This window comes from Delphinus delphis, chromosome 5, assembly GCF_949987515.2.
Source record: "Delphinus delphis chromosome 5, mDelDel1.2, whole genome shotgun sequence".
Taxonomy (NCBI): Eukaryota; Metazoa; Chordata; class Mammalia; order Artiodactyla; family Delphinidae; genus Delphinus; species Delphinus delphis.
This window is the reverse complement of record NC_082687.1, coordinates 92,157,611-92,175,990: the sequence shown is the minus strand read 5'-3', so window position 1 is coordinate 92,175,990 and position 18,380 is coordinate 92,157,611. Positions and strand designations below refer to the sequence as shown.

The window sequence follows — 18,380 nt, the reverse complement described above, 5'->3', positions numbered from 1 at the left end:
TAAAGAGCTGTAACATTACTTTTTGGAGAAGTGAAAAAAATTCTCTTCTTACTAATTCCTTAATTCGGAACAATTTTACGGCACAATTTATAATCACATCTAAACATGTCACTAAACTCTTGGCTGAACAGATCCTTTCCTGTTTACAGAAAGCAGGAGTGCCCAGGGTTTGCGAGGTGGTAGAGAAGGAAGTGAGTAGCATGAGAGGAAACAAGGTGAAGAAAATTAGTCCAGAAACTCTGAAATAAATTACACTTTTGCGGAGTTTTGACACTGTTTATCTTGAACCATATGCAAACAAATAGAGGTTTGTGCAGAGAGATTTTCCCATGAGCAGTCATGCGGGTACAACACTTTCCATAAACATACCTTTGAATACTACAAAATCTACCCACTGATGAAAATATTATTTACTTCGATTTTCATTGTCCTTTCAAATGAGTAGTGTTTTCACAAAATACCTTCCTTCTCAGAAGATATTTGAACTGAGATATGATGGCATTCAGGAAACTTTTAGGGACGACTTTGGTCCTATGAGAGCTGAATATTCTTAATGGTTTAGTGCCAGTAAGGGCTTAGATTTCTGTTAAGAATCAGAAGAAGCATATAACCATGAGCAACGTTAAAGAGGGGTAAAATTAGAAAAGTTTCCAGCAGCGTCTCAACTTCTAGTGGTATACAAAAAGTAATCTGTCTTTCAGTACTTGTAAGACAAGATTTGCTTGAGTGCTTTCTGGCAAACTAGGGCTTCCCCTTTGTGTATAGTATGCATGATTTAAAAGAAGCTGTGTCAGCACTGATTTATACATTGACAGCTAAGGATAATAAGATATGGGCAAACATACAGCTCACCCTTTTACAGATTAACCTGGAGACTGCATTAGGCAAATTTGATAGCATTAAATGATTTTGCCAATTTGTCTGGAAACAATTTCTCTTTTGTAGTGTGTCAAGGGTAACACTTCATGCCATTGTGCTAATTTAAATGGCTTTGATAAATTGTTCAAGAGGTTAGAGAATAGTAGTGTAGATATATATTTAGCACTTTAAAAATAAAAAACGGCTATTAACTTAATTGTTAAATGAATTTAATCTGTAAAAATCAAAAGTGCTCAAGAATGTTAAGTGTTTTCTTGGAACTGCAGCAACCATATTACATCATGAGTCTTTAAAAAGTCTTCTTAGAAAATAAAATTATACCTCTGCATACTTCCTAATAAGCAGAAATGCTTTCAGCTGTTACAGTAGCATGAGTGGTAGCTGTTGTTTGGGGAAAGCCTTAGTTTATACAAGCAATAAAATTGTATCTTCTCAAGGGCTCACGTTTTTCATATTGCACATCTTAGTACGCACCATTTGCACAGCATCAAGGTAGCCTCTTATATGATTATGTCCTCCAGAGACCTTCTTAAAAATGAGATGTATATTTCATGAGACATTCTCTATGTAAATAATTTCTAAAGTAAGGACTTTGAAAAGGCCCCTCTGAAAGTCACTGGTTTAAATCACTTCACCTTTATTCAGTCGTCTTGTGAGAGAAACAGCTATTGCAACATTTCCCTTAAAAACCGACCTCAGATTTGAATTAGCCCTTTTGGTGAATTCTGCACTTGAAACAAGGACAAGATTCATTTGTATTAGGATCATAGTCTTACCCTGTACATGTACCTCCCTTCCCAACGCATGCAGAGCTGACAACTCACCTGACTATTTCATTAAACATTTTGTTTCTATCTCAAGTGAAGCATTAAAATACTTTTTCTTTACAGGAATAATAATATTGCTAAGCATCAAGCTACTAGATTTAAATAAAAACTGCTTATTTGTTAAACAAAAAGGAGAGTGCTGTGGGATTTAGTACTTAGCTGTCCATTTCAACCAAGTAAATTTCTTAGTATGAAGAAGGAAATTTTAATTCCCCAGACAAGTGGCAGGAAAAAGCAAATAAGTTTGGCGCAGCCATTTTTTTCAATCTTTGAATTTTAGCAAATGAGTACTTAAACTTCTGGAGAACATTCATTTATTTGAATTCTGTATTATTTAGAATGAGCTGATACAGCTTTTAAATGTTTGACTGTAGAGATGTGTGATGTTTTAACAGTCTTGCTGCTATATGTGTTTCATAGTGTTTGGGGCTGAAATTAGCAGCTTTGAGAAAAGCAAATTTTTAAAAATTTCTTAATACTTTTAAAAAACTTGTTTTCTGGAGAGTGGTGTAATTTGGGAAGTTCCTTAACTGAAAAGTCTAATATTTACAGTGCCAAGAAGTCGCATTTAATGATAACAATGCTTGCATATAGTGAAGCTTAATATAAAACAACTGGTAGCTTTGTAAGGTGTATGTCTAGTTGGGAATAGCAAGGAGATAGGTGGGACGTCATTTCTCTTTCCTGATTTGGAGTTCTTGAAAGAAAACTGCTTTTAAAAGAAGAAAACCTAAAAGTATTCTTGCTCTTTCTTGCCAAGGATAGTGAAATTAACATGCAGCTGGGTGTCTCTGATAAATGGATTCTGTTAGGTCACTGAGGGGGTGCATGTGACATTAAGTGATTTACAGTCCTTTACCTTAATGAAATTGTTTCAGCAAGATGACGCTGAAAGCTCTTAATGGATAGCTTTTCTTGATGTAATGAAATTGCATTCCTATGGCATTTAATATAAGGTGCAGTTATTATTTACTGGAGCTTTCCAAGGGCTGCTATTTGCACACACAGTTCAGAACAAAAAGAGGTTTCAGTGACGGCACCGACGCCAGAATGGCTTGTGACATTCTTAAGCAGATGAGTGTATTTGTGAGAGCATTTCAGTTAGTGCAGCCAAGGCTTCAGAGACCCTTCAGGAGACTCCCTTTCACCTAACCCTGCTAGTGTCCAATCTCTTACATATATTCTTCTAATCTGTTTAACAGGCAACTGGATTACAACCAGATCAGCTGTATTGAAGATGGGGCATTTAGGGCTCTCCGGGACCTGGAGGTGCTGTAAGTACCGCTTATTTCTTACTCTTTTAACGGGAGCTTTGTGTCTGGGGAGTGCTAAGGTGGATGCTTATCTGTTAGCTTGAAACCTTGTGTCAAAATGGTTTCCCAAAGAGAGCCCTTAAATAACTCACAGCGAATACAGAGAAGAGTTGAAATGTGTGTGTGCAAAACCTTGCATAGCATATCTATATGCTTAGGTAAAATTGTCTGATTTAGAAACGACACTCAAATGTTCACACGTATTGTCTTTTAAGTGTTTCTCCTTATGATAAAATAGTCTCATACACAGGATTTGTGAGAATTCCCAGAATTGCTATATATTAAGATAACATCAGTTGCATAGGAAACATTACAACAAAAAATAAACCTTAATAGCTGATATGTTGGTATGTTTTAGTTGCTGTGCAATGGAAAGACATTTTCTCATTTTAAAATGTCATTTTAACTAGATAACTTACCATCTCTGTAAGGTTACTTTGAAATGTACTGTCTAAATTTAATAAGCCGCCCACTAGGTCCATTTTAAAGTCTTCACTACTGACTTTGTAAAGCACTACACACAGATTTGAATTATAATTGACATTTTCTGTCTTTCCTTGCTGGACAGACATGGCTGACAAAATTGGTTAGAGGTAACTGAGTAATCTCTACAGACCTTTGACACTGTAAAATAATTTTAATGGCATTGTTAATTATAATGAAAAATAATTTTAATGAAAACTAGAGTTACTCAAGCTGCTTAAGCCACCTGTACGTTTCTGAAAAATTTCCCCAAAGATTCACCTTTCTAACTTTTTAAGTATACTTACAGATTTCTCCCCCCAATAAAATATATTTCTATGCTATAATTCTCCCCTGACTCAGTTTGTTCAGAAATATGAAACTGAATTAAATGTGAAGAGGTTTTGAATTTTCAGTCCATGTGTTAAATGTTATCCAGAAATCCTCCTGAGAAAAAGATCCCATTGCTTTATAAATTGAGTTTGAAGAGCAGAATGTAATTCTGAAAAAAGTTGATTGTTTCAACTAGAATGGCTTATTTTTCCAATATTTTCTATATGATTTTGGTTTTATTTGCAAGTAAATGAATCGAATTTCTCCGTGTGTCATGTGCTGCTAAGTTATTAATTATTTTTAAAGAATTATGTAAGAATGAGTTGATTGAGGTAAATAGCTCTGAGAGTATATACTGTTCTCTAACCACTTGAGAGATCACCTTTGTTTCTGTTGATAACAATCTAACTTATTCTAAAGGAAAAAAAAGTCAAAGTGCTTGTTGTACACATTGTAGTTGTAAGGCCACTTTTAAAATTGTGTTCCAGAGCCATTTTTAATATAGGAAGCTCACTAATGCTATTTCAGAGTGAGAATAATTGCGATACAACTATGATTTCATGATAGCGGTCTGACGTCAAAACCATAGTCAATGTCACTAAACTTTATATGTGAGGAGACTACCACAAGTGTTACTTAGTTGAACAGAGCAGAATAAGTCAAAGAATTTGTTATTAAGTCAGTGCACCTAACTGAGAATATGAATGATACCAAACATTTAATGAAAAATTTGCTAAATGTTTTGAATGAATTAAATCCCATAAAGTACTTTATTATTAAGTAAAAGAACTTAAATACTTATTAGCTATAGAATAACTAATATATGTTTAATATACTGAGGAGGTATTGAGTGCTCCATATATATTGAGAGAGAGAGAGAGAGAGGAAGAGAGAGAAAGTTCCTGCTATGTGTCAAGCTCTGTGCTAGGCATTGAAAACACTTTACCCACAAATACAATAACTATTCATTTGCTTTTTTAGTTCTAAACTAGTATCATTGTTTTCAGAAGCAGGAAGTTCAAGAAAACAGTCACCTCCTATATTTTGTCAGGTTAGCAACATATCTAAAAGGTGACTTTTGCAAGACCCACTATCACGAAACACACCAAAGTGTGATAAACATCTCGTGGTTCATGGAATTAAAATCAAAATCTAAAATGTTGGGAACTCTTTTGAGGACCTTAATAGATAGGTCTCAAAGAGTATCTAATGGACAGAGTTTGTTTGCTAAAGAAAAGAATTAAAATTAGCACAATACAAGAAAATGTGAATTTTTTCCAAATAATTTTAATATTTTATATTAAATATAAAGTCAAGCAGACATTCTTTTAATATATATTAATCTTTTAATGCTCATAATTTATGCAGCCATTAGAGAAATTAATTAATGAAGAATTTAAGGCTAAATTGGCTAGAACGCTGGAAAGACTGACTTTGTTAAGCCATAATCTCTTGTCAAGTAGATCAAAGGTTTACCCATTATAAATGTCTGGTCTGGGGCTTTTTTAATATAGAGTTACCATTTTTTATATAGAGTTCCAGAAAGAAATTTACCTGTTTTGCTTATTTTTATCATCCATGACTCTTTAAGGTATATCTTTTTATTATGAGGAAATAATGAAAGAGCATTAATTTGCACATCACCTTAAATTTTGGATTTCTAATGTTTTGGATATTTTAAAATTTTGATTCTGTGAATCATGTGTGAATATATGAGTATACTGAGGCCAAACAGGAGAAGATGGGGGTAATCATACTGAACCATTGATGGAAATTTGTTAGATTAAAATATATATTAAGGGAGAGAATGAATAAAGTTCAAGAAGGAAAAGCCAAGGTAGATGAAAGCAAGGAGGCAGTTTATCGCTTGCATGTAAAACGAACTGACTTTTTGTGGAATTCTCATTGATAGGGTTTAGAATTAACTTTATTTTCTTAATAAGAAGATGATGTCTCAAACATAGCATTGGAAACTAAATGTAGATAAATATTTTCTTTTTCTTTGGACACTAGATTCAGAAATGAAATACATTGCTTGAGTTGCCAGTTTTATATGGTTTGTTTTTCTTTTCTATAGAAGGGACATAATTGAATTGAATTGAAACATAGTGGTTCAAATCCATTCAATATCAGACTTTCTGCCAAATCCTATGCTTAGCACTAGGGAATAAGAAAGAATAAATCAAGATCTAAGTCCAAGAGGGCCTACATGATTACCAAGGCTAACATTTCTTATTTACACACCAGGATGTCCTTTGTACAAGAACATATTCTCATTACATAGAGAAAATCTTGAGGTTGAACATAGAAATAGACTTCCATGCAGGAAAAAGTGTTCACAAATAAAGAAGTACAGCATATAACTTCACATTGTTTCATAATAGGAATTGATCATGGCCATAACACATACATGTCATCATACCTAATCAAAAATTATATTTATTGTTAATTTCAAAATAACTTAATTTCATTGGTTCCACATATTGTTCAGTTACCAGGTATTAATATCAATATTGCTTTGCCAGCATCAATACTGAATAAAAATAATGAGATAATTTATTTTTTTAGTTGCGTTAAACAAATTAACATTTTGAGAAAAGTCTTCAAATTGATAGCCACTGGCTTCGGCATGCAATGATAGCTCTTTTGTGTGGAATTATAAGAAAATATAGTTCAAAATTAATGCATGTCTGCCTAGTGTGAATTGCTTAAAAGAAAAGTTGTCCCCCAAATCACATTTCAGTATGCTGTATACTCTGAAGATTTAAGCCATATAAAATCAGCATAAATTTTGAGGGTAGGAAAAGGGGTCATTTAAAGCAAATCCCTTTGAGAAGTGAAACCTTTTAGTTCAGACATCAGGATATGTTTTAATGGTGCTTGAAAAAAAGTCTCATTTCACTCGAGTACAGGAAAATACTAGAGGCTTTCAGATAACATGAGCCGACCAATTCAGTGCTTTATAGATCCTTCATTCAGTGGGGTTTTTTCTATATGACTTAGTTCAGATCATTTGCATTAGTTCTTATATCATTCAATACATTGCTAAACTGGATAGTAAAGAGAGTCATTGCATGTTCTAGATCTGTAGCTGTCGTGCCCTGCTTTACTGAGAAGTTTAAGTAAATCCCTCTACCCCTGAACACCCCATATCCCACCATTGATAACCATAGCCACCGGCTGGCCTAAAGTGGCCTCAATGTATCTTGCTTAGCCCAAACAGACGTGGCCCGTGGACTCTGAAATATTTGAGTTAGTTGCCAGTATTTAAAAATTAGGAAGATTGATCTAAAAACTTCTGTTTTTAGTTTCTCTTGAGAAAATCAGATTGTTTGGCAGCTCTCCATTACAGCAGAGCAGCAGTCCATCAGAGCTGAATATTAGTTGCTACAACAGAGAATATCATCACTATCACCAAGGTCCTCTTTGTCCCCAGGGATCAGTCTGCTCTTCCCCGTCTCTCTTCCCCATTTTATTTCTTTACAAGCAGCCTGCTTCTCTCATGTATGTTTCCTGCATGGCCTCTGTAGGCAAGTGAATGTGCAACCTCTAATTCAAACCCTTCTTGAATATCAAACATCATCCACCTGTACCAAGATCCATCTTTCCTGCCTTCTTCAGCAACTGCCCTGTTTAGTCATCACCCTACTGTATCTTCTGTATACTGGAATCATTTGTCATCTCCACACTCTGCTCACCCATTCCTGGGATAACTGTCTTTTTCACTGTTTTGTCACAATCAGACTTCTCCAAATGGAGACAAAAAGATATCTCTCTTCTAAATCTTACTAACTCTAAGTTTTTGTATAATTCATCTCTGCAGTTGGACTGTATGCTATTTTAGGACAAGATTTATGCCTGACTTATTTTTAGAAATTCCATGTTACCATAAAAATAAGAGCAATTCAGGACATATTTGATGAATGAATGAGTAGTAGTTGTAGTAGAAATAGTAGTAATAATACAACTAACAATGCTTGTGTTAGAGGGAAATTAGGAAAAATTTGAACCAAGTGAGAAGTATACTTATTTTCACCGTATCTCCCTTGACCACCCATCTTCTTGACCCTAGCTTCAAGAAACCATGATCACTACACAGCACTAAACAAAGAACAGGATATGTGGCTGCAACTAAAAACCGCTAGAATATATTAAGCTTTTACTATATTGCTACAGCATGTCACTTCTTTCCTACCCAATGCAAGTACCAAATATAGGTATTGTTCTTCCTCCTCAAATTTCAACAGCGGCTGCTGTCCACAGTACAGAACAATTAACAGGACTCTGTTCCAGGACCTGAAAGTACTGATTCTGTGCTATTGCTATGAGATTTCAATTGGAGAATTCAAATGGGTTCATTTACTCGTGGACACTAATTATACATAATACCCTTAAAGGAAATATAACTGTTTAATTTTTCCAACTGTGACTATCTCACGTTCATTTCTTAACCAGTATCATAAATCAACATGTAGGTACACAGTGCATAAAGCTACATGGTCAAAGATACTATGACTCAAGTCACAAATTAGTAATAAATATTTGATGAATGCACAGTAATATGTTAAAGTATGAAATTTATTTATCGTCTTGTGTATAATACAGTTCATTCTTGATGCCATCTTTACCAGGTAATCGTTCTGTATAAACATAATCACAAGAGGTTTTTTCTGTGTTAACATATGGAGTGATCAATAAATTTTCATATCTAAAATTTCTAACCTTTTTTTATTCTACAGCACTCTCAACAATAACAACATTACTAGACTTTCTGTGGCAAGTTTCAACCATATGCCTAAACTTAGGACTTTGTAAGTAGCCACAATATATATATAAAGTCAATTTAATCAATGATTCCCCTTAAGTACTGTTTTTAGTAAGTAAAGAATATGACCACTAGATCATCATGGGGTAGACAAGGGAAACACCACTTTTTAAAAAGTTCTGGATATGATATTTGAATAAATGAACTATTATTCTGAAAACTTGAAAGCTTCCTTTTAAATGATGTGTGTTATGGGAAGTTTGGGGGAGGGAGAAAAACATTTACTTTGAGCTATTGTGGAGATCACATTTCATTAAGAAATGGAAGACTCCTTGATTGTCTGTCAGAAATGATAAATGGTAAATCTTTATGATTTTATTACTGTATGGCAAGCAATCCTAATAAAGCTAAACTGGCTCTCCAGCATTCTTTGTGACGTAAAATTACAGCATCACCCTTTAGTGCTTCTGTAATCAAGGTTGTGTCAGCATTTATATTTTAAAATACCTTTTCAGGAGGTACAGATGGACATTAAAATATTTTAGATGGATAAAAATGATTCTCTAATAAAAGTATTTGATACAGCTATCTTTTTCTCTTAGAGAAAAATTAATCCTCAAAGCCCAGGGTGGGGTATTTAGTTAAAGCATTTTCAGTGATAAATAGCATTTGAACTGGGTTTCAGAATCACCTTGACCTAAAAATATATATTATATACAACATGTGAGAAATGGTGAGAAACAAAACCAAGCATTGGACTTTTTGAAAAAATATGCGTTTTTAAGTAGAGTAAATATATTTTGATAGGGTTTTCAAAATATTTTTGTTTTACAATAATTTATAACTGAAAACGTTACATTTATTTTCTCTCTTCAATCAAAAATCAGTTGAATTGCCACTTTTTAATGAATTAGATAATACCAATACTAATGTCATTTTTTCCTCACTAAAACTGAGCTCTTCATGGGATATAATTTCCTTGGAATATAATATAGCAAAAATAAAATCATTCTAAAAGTAAGCAGGCATAACTAAGTTTTGTTTTCTTGGGGCTATCAGATTGAGACTAACTGGCAAAATGAAGAGCCCAGTTCACTCAAACTATATTTAATGAAGTTGGTTTCTCATTAGTTTTAGCTAAGTTTTTAAAAACAAATTAAATAGTATAGTGAGTACAGTGAGTCTTATTTTCTTGTGGAAATCCACTACAGTTTGTCTTACTAATCAGGTTTTTAAATTTTTATATTCTTTTCTCATTTCAAAAGTGTGCACATCTAATTGAATCATCATAATGTACTTGGTTTCAATGGAAATATTTAGAGAGCAATGATGTGGAATGTGCCTTGTGGCTTCCAAAAGATGCCACTTTGACCTCCAAGCAAACTTCACCAGAGGTCACCCAGCGTTCCCAAAATGTGCCTTTCTGTCCTGTGGCATGCTGTCTAGTTTGGATGCAAGACAGTCTATTCCATACCTCCAGGCTCAAGGAGAATGTAAAACAGTCATCTGACTTTAAATTCCCTTGCTTTGGTTGTTTCATTATTCTGTATTATCATTGCTACTTAAAAATTCCATTTTTATGGTCCAATTAGCTTTCTGGACTGGGTTCCATGTTTTAATATCCATTACTGTTATTGGGTTATAATCGAGCACATCAGCTAAAAAGGGCTAAGATGGTATTACCATGGCATAGATGATTCTGGGAATGATGCTTTGATTTATAGCTTTGGATGTCCTTTTCTTTAGTTTGAAAAAACATAAAAGCCAGTTTGAAGTCATTTACCTAATTTAGTGGATACATTTGTCTGATATTTTATTAATGGAGAAGTGCCATTTACCACTTGGAAGGGATCCATGATCTGGTGTGGACCCCTGCCAGCGTAGAGGGGGCTGGCATAATTACTTCACTCCCAGCCATTTATGTCTTTTAATTTCAGTTCCTGCTCTTTGAGGCTATGTCCCCAAGAGCCAAAAGCAGCTAATCCCTTTTACTGCGATTAAACAAAAAGAAGGAAATCAGAATAGGGATGTGAAAAGATGTGGTTTATATTGAATTATTATTCTGTCGGGTTCAGCAAAAAATGAAAGTGACCTGCTAAAAAAGTTTTGCCAGCAGTTGCCACAGAGACTAATAATGACAAGACTAACTGGTATTTCAAACTGGGAGCCACAACTTTTCTTAACATGCCTCCTACCCCTGCCTGAGCCCAGACCTCCCCATTCCTCCACCCCACCCCCACTGGCTGCCAGTATGTTGGGACTGCAGAGCAATTTGCCTTGGACTTCTTTGTGTCTCTTTGTCCCTTTGAATAGACGCAGGCAAAAGATTTTCATGGTCATGTTCAAGCTTCTGTATACTTGCTTAGCTCAGAGGTAGATGAAGAAGGACTTGAGTCTGTGGTTATAAACCAGTTTAATTTTTAGGAAAATAATTAGATTGGCATTTATTAAGCTTTAACCTATTTATAGGTAGAGACGAAGTTACATGTTATTATGAATGAATTTTCCAAGTTTTGAAATGACTCTTTTCTGTTTTCTTGCTTTAAACTTCTTGGCTCTCATTTAGTCGACTCCATTCGAACAACCTGTATTGTGACTGCCACCTGGCCTGGCTCTCGGACTGGCTACGCCAAAGGCCTCGGGTGGGCCTCTACACTCAGTGTATGGGGCCATCCCACCTAAGGGGCCATAACGTAGCTGAGGTTCAAAAACGAGAATTTGTCTGCAGTGGTAAGGGAGAAAGAACCTTTCTGTTTTCATATTCCTGTATGCTATGATGTAAGGAACTGTGTAAGGTGCATGCTTCAGAGGTTTCACTGTTCCTCACTAATGTGCAGTTATGCACTAATCACTCTGTGGAAATCCTCTGTGTTAGGGATGATGTCATAGGCTCTAAGACATTCGTGCATGGTTGGCAATTACTGATTACTTTCACCTAAGTTATGATGAAGGATTTTTCGGTTTTCAGTCCAAGGGAAAGATAAGAAATTCCTAAATTACAGTTCTGTTTGCTACTCATGATTTTACCTTTAAGTAAGAATTTATTTCTATTTTGATGTTAACAATTGCAAAAATGATGAACTAATCTTGGATCCCGGCTGGGAAATTGAAAAAGTAACAGAACTGTAGTTGCAAAGTGACAAAATACTTTTCATGTGATGCAGTCCTACCTAAGAGATAAATGACTAACTTTAGTAACAAAAATCTGAAAACAAAAATAAGACACCGGTTATGTAAAGTATCAATAGGTGATATTCAGTTAGTTCTTTCTATGTGCTTAAGCATCAGTCTAAGTATTTCACAAATATTTACCTCATTTTTACCTCCCTCATAACATCTGTCGAGAAATGTAACATTACATTAAAGTTTAAAATGCTGAGAAAAGGAAATGGTAAGTAACCTTGTCGAAGGTTGTAGAGTTAAGTCCAAGGATCTCAACCTAGGCAGTCTGATTCCCAATCCATATAAATTATTTCTGCTTCAGAAGTGTCTGTTCAAAATAACAATAAAACAAACATTTTAAATATTTGTAATGCATCATAAATAGCAGTTTCCTAAAGGAAGAGTGAGAAGACATACTAGTTCAGGATTCTATTTTATTACTATCCTTTAGACCTTTTTATGTATTTTCTCATGCTTTTTGTAACCCAAATAAAATTTTCTTATAATGTCATGGAATGTGCTCAGTAGGTCTGATTGCTTTATAAAAAATTAAGTAAGGAAATGACTAACAATTCGTTACTAACCACTTTTTTCTCTTTTCACTTTTTTCCTTCCTGTTTTCTAGATGAGGAAGAAGGCAAGTTCACGTTTCTTGTTTAGACTGAGACTATTTTTGTAAAGTGTGAGAACTTGTTGAGAGGGACCTGGTTAGTAATTAGCCTGTAGCTTCCTCCCCGGGTATCACCACCACTCGAGCCCTTTCTCTGCAGGGCAGAGAGGTCTGACCCTGCTGCAGGGACAAACCCAGCGTTTGCAGATGCCTATTTGGTACAAAATGCCTGACAGCCTGTTGTTCACCATTTGAACAGTAAAATTTCAATACTGAGTAGTAAAATATATACCTCTGGGTAACTACTTAGCCTAAAATCTTAAGCCATACAAAGTCAAAAAAGGAATCATCTAGATTACAACTAACAGAATGACCTGATACAAATTATTACAACTTCAAAAAAAGCGGTAATTTTGAACCTACCCAGAAATCAAACTTAGCATCATCTATTTCCCCCGCACTTATTGGCACATGATTACTTATTTAGACAGTTATGTCTACCAAGAGGGAAGTTTTACTGTTTTCCTTTCCTTCTTTGAGTTAAAGTAAGTTAAGCTACTTAAGTTCAATAAAGACCATGCTCTATCTAAGCTTATTAGAAATGAAATATAGATTAGTCTGAAGTTGCTGCTTTTTTTGGAACTCATAATAAATTTGAATAGAATTCTAGTTTCAAATCAGAATTTAACCTCTCTCACAAATCTTTCAAATTTTAAAAATTATCATTTTTGTAATTAGTTTTAAAAATCTCATTTGCTTTATCGGTACTGACCCCAAAACATACATGCATGCTTCCTAAAATATATTGTAGAAATATAGTATCATTTTATAATCAGGTATTTAGAGAAATGCATTTCTGTTTAATAACGTGCTTTGTTATTTTAGCTAAGTTTGTGTGTTTCACAATGATGAGATTGAGGAGGAAAAACTATAACTTCCGTTTGTTTCTTTTTCAGGTCACCAATCATTTATGGCGCCGTCTTGCAGTGTTTTGCATTGTCCAGCTGCTTGTACCTGTAGCAACAATATCGTAGACTGCCGTGGGAAAGGTCTCACTGAGATCCCCACAAATCTGCCAGAGACTATCACGGAAATGTATGTTCCCTGAATTCCCTCATATCCCCCCACCTCCCCAATAACCCAAACCATGACTTTCTTTAGGAGATTCTGGGTTTATCAAAGGCCAAACTGATCCATTAGCTTAGACAAATGTTTCTTTCAGAATTGTATTGACCTTGACTCTGTTTAATTAAATATCTTATTGAAGTGGCTAGGATTTTTCTTTCTTTTTTTTTCAACACAGGTAGAATTAAAAGGAATGCATTTCAAGGAAAAATAATACTTTCCGTTTTCTTCAGAAGGTGTTATTAGGCGCTTTAGGAAAAATAAGAGTATGAGTACCTCATTTATCCAATTGGTTCTGGAGATCTGCTTCTGCCCATTTATAGCTTGGAGTGGTGAAAAATAAAAGAAAAACCAAGCTGGGGTAATAAATCGTAGAAACAAGATAACTAGATGATGTCTGCCTTCTCAAGACAACACGTTTTAAAATGCAGTTTCACTGTTTTGTTTGAACCGTTGTATAGTCCACCACAAAGGATAAAAAAGATAATATTATCAAGTCAAAATGTATAAGATTTTTAAATTAGTGAGCATTTTAGCTTATTTGAGCCAATGGCTACCTCCATCAAAAATTAAATTCTCTCAACAAAATATTTCATACCTATTTTGTATGCAGCTGCTGGATTCATTTCTGTGTCCTAGCCAAATATAAGTCATGTGGCTAAAACAAGGTCACATAAGATGTAAAGAGGACTACTTTTACCATCTTGGGAAGTAAGCATTAGGAAAAATCTTTACCTTAATATCTATTAACTAAGAAAGCACCTCTTAACCACCCAGCCTACCATATACTGTTTTAGAAGTTAATTCTAAATTTGAATTAAATAAATATTTTGGGACATATTTGGTTGAAATAATAAAGTAGGATCAACTTCTTTAGATAGGCCTTCATAGTAGGCACCAAAAAAATTAAGTTATTTTCAAGAACTATTCATTATTTTTTTCAACTGTTAACTGCCCTAATTTATCTTATATGAGAATAATCTTAATTCATAAGACCCACTAACATTATTTTAAAGTATTTAATATGTGCTTAAAAGGGTACTTAGAGAGATGCAATACTTGACACAGACAAAGAATATATGTATGCACATAATAATATTATTCTCATCAAATTTTTAATTGATGAAACACTACCTTGGCCATAAAAGACATTTGTATTTTTTAGCTGAACCTTGAAAGAAGAACAATATATGGCTTGGAAAGAGGCAAGAGACATTCTGCGACAGAGAAACATTGGGGACAAAGGGCAGAGGTGGCAGTGAGCATTTTGTTTTAGGGATTGCACAGTTGAGTCTAATTAGAGTAAGAGGTGCATGTTGAGGCATCATGGAAAATAGTGCTTCAAAAACGACATCTCCATCTAATTCTAAAGCCACAGATTACATAAGGCCTCTCATCTTAGAAGATGTAATATATGATGGAGTAGATAGTAGAAAGACATAGTAACTGTTCCCACAGAGAAATAGTATATCCATCTCTCCAGGCACAAGCATTTATTAAGTAAACACTTATTATTACATAAAGGCAGCATGAATTCTCCACAGATCTCCATCAAGTGACATGCAAGTTAAAAGCTATAAAATGAGGTACAAAGTAATACATGCTGTAAGAGAGGAAAAAATAAAGTTCAAGGTTTTTATTTTTTTCATTAATTTTTATTGGAGTATAGCTGCTTTACAATGTGGTGTTAGTTTCTGCTGTACAGCAAAGTGAATCAGTAATACATATCCATATATCCACTCTTTTTTAGATTTCCTTCCCATTTAGGTCACCACAGATCATTGAGTAGGGTTCCCTGTGCTAAACTGTAGGTTCTCATTAGTTATACATAGTAGTGTATATATGTCAATCCCAATCTCCCAATTCATCACATCCCCCTTTCCCCCCTTGGTAACTGTAAGTTTGTTCTCTGCATCGGTGACTCTATTTCTGCTTTGCCTATCAAATTACCAATGGCAGTTTTTACAGACTTAGAACAAAAAATTTTACAATTTTTATGGAAACACAAAGGACCCCAAATAGCCAAAGCAGTCTTGAGAAAGAAAAACAGAGCTGGAGGAATCAGGCTCCCTGACTTCAGACTATACTACAAAGCTACAGTAACCAAGACAGTATGGTACTGGCACAAAAACAGAAATATAAATCAATGGAACAGGATAGAAAGCCCGGAGATAAACCCACGCACCTATGGTCTCCTAATCTGTGACAAAGAAAGCAAGAATATACAATGGAGAAAAGACAGTCTCTTCAATAAGTGGTGCTGGGAGAACTGGACAGCTACATGTAAAGAATGAAATTAGAACACTCCTTAACACCAGACACAAAAATAAACTCAAAATGGATTAAAGACCTAAATGTAAGTTCAAGGTATTTATTACAGAGGGCGTAAAGTGGAGAACAAGTTACAGTGGCTAACTAGAGTCAGAAAGCTTTAGTTAGAACCCGAGGTCTACCTATCATTTACTAGCTGTGAGACCGTATGCAAGTTACTTATCCTCTATGGGATTATCTCCTCATCTGAACTAAGTGTTGTCAGTTTGTAGTGAAAGAATTAACACATGTAGAGCTTCATGTGCTTAGATGATAGTACTCATTGAATGATACCTCGATCTCAAGCCTTCATGTAGGAGGTAACGTGTGCGGTAGGCCTTGAAGGATAATTAGTGAATGGAACTGCAAAGATGAGAAAAGAGCTTTCAGAAGTAATGAACCTTATCAGCATAGGCGATAAGAATGGAAATCCAAGATACTGCCACACAGGAACTCAATTTGATTGGTATTTGGTACCTGAGAGAGTTAAGGAAACAAAGTTGGAAAGGTAGGTTGGAGCTAATTCATGGAGGACTTTGAGAGTATAAGGATCTAAATCTTTCTTTGGAATGCATTTGAACACAGGAGTTTGAATCTCTAAGAAGAATTAATCTGACAGCTGTGCACCAGTGGTTTGGCAAAAGGAGAGAAAACCAGGCTTAAGGCTTCTTAGGATACTATTATGTTGGTCGAGGGGAGATGTCATGAGAGCAGGAGCTAGTAAGTAATAGTAGGAATGGTGATGTGGAAGCAGCTATGATAGCTAATACAGAAGCAGAATTAATAGGATTTTGCCTTTGATGAGATGAGAAAAAGGACTCAAAAATGATGCCAAAATTTCAAGTATGAGGGCTGGGGAGATGGTGTTTATGGCGTTGCATATAAGAAGCTGAGGAACAGGACCAAAACTAGGAAGGAAGATGATGGTGAGCAAAATTTGTGAGATACTGAAATTCCAGTAAGATATTTAGAGACACTAAAATAATACAGACTATGATAATTTGGAACAAGACAGGATTTGAGGCAAAGATTTTGGAGTAATTAATATTATTAAAAAAAAAAACAAACAAGTAGATGGTTAAGGCCATCAGATGGCCAATGGAAAGGAGAAAAACAGAAGAGAAACCCGAGGGAACTAAACAAAAACAGCAGAGGCCACAATAGGTAAGGGAGGAAGGAGCTTCTGGGAAAAATGATCCTCCGAGTCAGATAACTCTGGGCGATGAACCAAGAGGAGATCTGAGAACAGGTCTTACAATTTGACCAGCACATTGTTCTTGAAGGATTCAAGATAGAGTGATAGGTAAGTAAGCCGCTCTTCAGAGTGTTAAGAAAGGTCAGAGGTGATGAATATTGGAGAGAGCCGACATGGAGTAGTTTGAAGAGTTTAGCTGAGAAAGGATTTTTTAAAGAAGACAATTGCAATGATAAAGGACAGATGGGTTTATTTTAAGGTGCAGAAACCTGCAGTCATTAGAAAGTCAGAGAGGAAGAATAGGTTTAGAGAGACATGAGAGTGTGAGAGTTAGATAATATATATGTGGAAGCAAGATTGTTCTGGGCCCAGGAGGGGATTGATCAAATCCTGATGATAGAAAAGGAGACAAAAATGCTGTTGCTAGTTGACAAAAGAGGAGTGAGTTGTAGACATAACAGACTGAAAGGAATATGAAACATTTCAAATGGTTTATCTCATGTAGTCTGTTTTATTTTTTGTCACAGAGCTTTTCTTACATTTTGTATGCTCTATAGATTCTGTATGATGGTGGAATTTAGTAGCATAAAAGTTAGACTGACTAATATGTCCCAATGAGTTTGTCTGTGTTGAGGTGGTGGTTCATCAGGCAAAGCTATAATAAATTCATAAGTAGAGATGAAATCATATGTGAAGCTCTAGGTGAATTTTACTTCTCTGATTATTACATTATCAGCTTTATCAGTAGAGCATCTGGTAATAAATCATATTGATCTTCAACTCCAACAAAATACACCCATTACCATTCATTATAGTGGCACAACTTACTAGCTTAGTGACTCACTTCTTTTATTACTCTTTTACTTTTTTATTAAAGAATCAGTAAGGGGCTTCCCTGGTGGCGCAGTGGTTGAGAGTCAGCCTGCCAATGCAGGGGACATGGGTTTGTGCCCCGGTCCGGGAGGATCCCACATGCCGCGGAGCAGCTGGGCCCGTGAGCCATGGCTTCTGGGCTTGCGCGTCCGGAGCCTGTGCTCTACAACAGGAGAGGCCACAGCGGTGAGAGGCCCGCATATCGCAAAAAAAAAAAAAAATCAGTAAGATTCATAAAGTGTAGAAATAAAGTTAGCAACATCTTTAAAAATTTTTATACATTCTATATTTTTAATACATGATGAACTGAACATTATAAACTCCCTTCATATTTTTCATATAATGTTTTAAAATTGGATTTTACTAGTAAATTATTAATAGAATTTCTTTATTGAAAATTATCAGACATTTCATTCAGTAATGTTGAGTTGACTTCCTACTGTCTAGTGTGTCTTTATTCCTGTAACTATCTCATATTGTGACAAAAAGAAAGTATGTGTGTGTGATATGTAGCAGTGATCAACTG

At 35.1% G+C, this 18,380-nt stretch overlaps 1 protein-coding gene across 2 annotated transcripts in view; it reads left to right on the top strand.

Annotated features, from left to right (window-relative positions):
- SLIT2 (slit guidance ligand 2) overlaps positions 1 to 18,380 on the top strand; it is a 380,715-nt gene that overhangs the window by 247,106 nt on the left and 115,229 nt on the right. For both annotated transcript variants that reach the window (XM_060012751.2, XM_060012750.2), the window contains exons 6-9: positions 2,909 to 2,980; positions 8,554 to 8,625; positions 11,146 to 11,309; positions 13,308 to 13,446. In XM_060012751.2, the coding sequence (XP_059868734.1) occupies positions 2,909 to 2,980; positions 8,554 to 8,625; positions 11,146 to 11,309; positions 13,308 to 13,446 (447 nt within the window). The remainder of the gene's footprint in view (positions 1 to 2,908; positions 2,981 to 8,553; positions 8,626 to 11,145; positions 11,310 to 13,307; positions 13,447 to 18,380) is intronic.